General features: G+C 43.3%; 1 protein-coding gene across 1 annotated transcript; it reads left to right on the top strand.

The window, feature by feature from the left end:
- The first annotated feature begins 1,107 nt into the window (after nt 1–1,107).
- LOC147001722 (eosinophil cationic protein 2-like) lies at nt 1,108–1,578 on the top strand. Its single transcript, XM_085828943.1, has one exon. It carries the CDS (start codon nt 1,108–1,110, stop codon nt 1,576–1,578), a length of 471 nt encoding a protein of 156 aa, XP_085685069.1.
- Nucleotides 1,579–3,387: the final 1,809 nt, after the last annotated feature.

Below are 3,387 nucleotides of genomic sequence, written 5' to 3'. Positions count from 1 at the left end.
TATATAGAAAACAATCAGAAAAGTACTATGAACTATGCCATGAGTACAGTGTTTTCTTATAACTATGACAGTGTTCCTATATGCAATATTTAAAGTTTGCCTTTTTAACATTTACATGTGTCTGAACTCACATGTGCCATGTGTGTACAGGTACTAACAAAAACCAAACAGGTGTCCAATTCCCCTGGACCTAGAGTTATCTCAAGTTGTGACCTCTGCGTGACAAACTGTGATCTTCTGGAAGAGGAGGAATCTGGAAGAGTGGAAGTTCTCTTAACCACTATCATCTCACTGATTTCTAAGACCTATTTTTACTAATGTGTCTCTGTGTGTCTGTGCACATGTGTACGAACATGCCAACAGATGCTATTAGAAGACATGAGATGTCCTGGATGGAGTTACAGGCAATTGTAAGCCATCCAGCATAGGTACTGAAACCAACCTTGGGTCCTCTGGAGAGCATCAAATACCCTTAATAACTGAGCCATCTCTGCAGACCTCACCATCATATAATTTTAAAGATGCAAGACAGAAAGGTAAATATCTCTTATGATTCCGGCTTCCCAAGGCTTCCTAAAAGTGTGTAGTATGGCTAATAGAAAACTTGTCTGTTCCTTACTGAAAACAGACACGACACCTACAGCCAATCAACAGGCAATACAGAGATTTCTGTGGAGAGTTCCAATTCAGACTTCAAACTGCCCTGCACAAGAGGGCTTGGAATTTATTCCTTACAATGGAGCCAGCAGCACCATGGCTTGGCCAAGTGAAGAAACAGAAGGCTGGTTGCACAAGCAGGCAATGTACCAATCTGTGGGTTCTCCACCAGCTCCACCCACAGAGCCTGCTGTATATCTCAGGGCCCAAGTGGTGCTCACCCATTATCCCTGATTTCCAGGATACCAGACCTCAGTTCCACTGGAGCCACAAAGCAGACGGGGTAAGACACTGACTGTCTATGCCTGGGACAGGGTGGGCAGGTGATGGGGCAGTGTCCAGGAAAAGTGGCACTGTGAACCCATAGTGACAGCAAGGGCCTTCAGGAAGACATAGGGAAAACTAAGGCAAGGTGGGAGCAGTCACTTCTCTTCTCTCCTCACAGAAAACATGGGTCCGAAGCTGCTTGAGTCCCGACTTTGTCTCCTGCTGCTGCTAGGACTTGTCCTAATGCTTGCCTCATGCCTGGGACAAACCCCTTCCCAGTGGTTTGCCATCCAGCATATCAATAATAATGCCAACCTCCAATGTAATGTTGAAGTGCAGCGTATTAACAGGTTTAGAAGAACATGTAAGGGCTTAAATACTTTTCTTCATACAAGTTTTGCTAATGCTGTTGGTGTGTGTGGAAATCCAAGTGGCTTGTGCAGTGACAATATAAGTAGAAACTGTCATAATAGTTCATCTCGGGTGCATATAACTGTCTGTAACATCACAAGTCGGAGGAGAACACCTTATACCCAATGCAGATACCAACCAAGAAGATCAGTGGAGTACTACACAGTTGCCTGTAACCCCAGAACTCAACAGGATAGTCCCATGTATCCAGTGGTACCAGTTCACTTGAATGGGACATTTTAGCTCCAGTGCCAGCACTTTGCACCTTCACTCATCTGCTACTTGCAAGATCATAGTAATGAAGAGACAGTTCCTCTGTCTGCACTCCATATAGCACATGTCCTCGTGAAACCTGTCCCTGACTACCTTTAATTTAGCTGAACAGATCTTTTCTTACTAATAAACACCTTTGCGTACAAATCTAGATCTCTGGTATGTTTGTGTCTGACAGTGTTGTGGAAAGAGGAAGGGGAAGAGACACACACAGCAAAGTGTGTGTGTGTTGTGTGTGTGTGTGTGTGTGTGTGTGTGTGTGTGTGTGTGTGTACTTATATGTAACCATACATGGATTTAGATGAAAAGCAAAGATGAAATATAAAGGAAAGTGCAAAATAGGGGAGTAGAATACATGAAATAGGAAAGCAGAAGCTGGGACTGTGTGAAACAAGAGAACCAGCCACACAGGGTGAGGAAGTGCAAGACAGATCAGAGAGGCAGAGGAATGAAGGAGAAATTATGATTACACAAGTGAGTGAAATGTCCATGATAAACACTACTGCTTTGTATCTAACCTTTACACAGACAAAAACCAGGAAGTGAATCTTCAAACTGTCCTTTCTTGGGTGGCCCATCCATCTGAGAAGAGAGAGGCTCAGCATTCTATAGCTTTGTCTTCCTCTCTTCATTAAGCTAACAAATTCCATAGGAAATGGTAACAGAGCCATTCCTTCTCATGTTTATCCATGTGACCGTTCTTGTCTCTGAGATAGTTGTTGGCACTTTTCTCTGTACAGCTAGCATGCCTTATGCTCTCCCACACTATTTTCTCCCTGATAAGATTATGTTACAGGTGATGATCTTAGTCTAGATAGGGGGTGATGGCATTTCATGGGGGTGGAGATTTGTTTATTGTTTGATGTTTTATTTTAATGCTTTACATTTATTGTGTTGGTGGGGGCACACATACCATAGCATGTATGTGGAAGACATGTATGTGGTGGTCATGTATGTGGGTATCAAAGGAGAACTTACAGAATCTGGTTCCCTTCTTCCAATACATGGACTCTGCAGCTCAAACTTGGGACATCAGCAGTGCTTTCATTTGCTGAGCCAATTCATTGGTCCATTAAGAGAAGTTGGAGAGCCTTCCTTGGATCATAGGTGGGGGATTATTCCTCTATGTCCTCAGGTGGAATCTCTCCTTTGAGGTCGCTGATTTTAGCTTGAAACTATAACCCCTGGTATTAACATCAAACAATGTGACAGTCATTGGAGTTCTCAGAACCACCTGGTAAGGTCCCTTCCACAGAGGATCCAATTACTCTGTGGATTTTACCAGGAGAAGCCAGATCCATTCAGACTGAGTGTGTACAACTTTGTTTCCATACTCTTGTAGGGTTATTGGATTTGCCCCAAGTTCGTAGTGTATTGTACTGAATCATCTGATTGACCTCAGAGTCTAACCCAGGACTCATGTGAGGAAAAGCTATACAACAACCAAGGACTATATTTGGTGTCAGTTTGGGGAGCTATTCTAACACCCCTGGGGGCAACAAGAACAGATTCACCCATTTATCAGAGGTTTTGAAAGACCAGTAAAAATTCAGACCCCTAGCACCAAGAATGTAGGTTAGCTGGTTCAGTGACCCTGTTCCAGGACCTGGTCATCCACAAAAGTTAGATTAAAATCTTGAGAACAATCTTGAGAAGCAGGGAGTTTCCCCTTGTAATTTTAATTCCCCCTTGGGACTTTTTCACCAGTGTTTTTGGCATTTTCCAATAATGCCCTCCCTATCCCCTTGGGCTGTGTTTTTTTCCTTTAAATACCTCCTT

This window comes from Mus caroli, unplaced genomic scaffold, assembly GCF_978045245.1.
Source record: "Mus caroli unplaced genomic scaffold, Mus_caroli_1 scaffold_12, whole genome shotgun sequence".
NCBI classification, from domain to species: Eukaryota; Metazoa; Chordata; class Mammalia; order Rodentia; family Muridae; genus Mus; species Mus caroli.
This window is presented reverse-complemented; position numbering and strand designations above follow the sequence as displayed.

What these genes read in the sequence shown, in the direction of transcription:
- LOC147001722 (XM_085828943.1), top strand. Translation starts at nt 1,108, where the DNA reads ATGGGTCCGAAGCTGCTTGAGTCCCGACTTTGTCTCCTGCTGCTGCTA.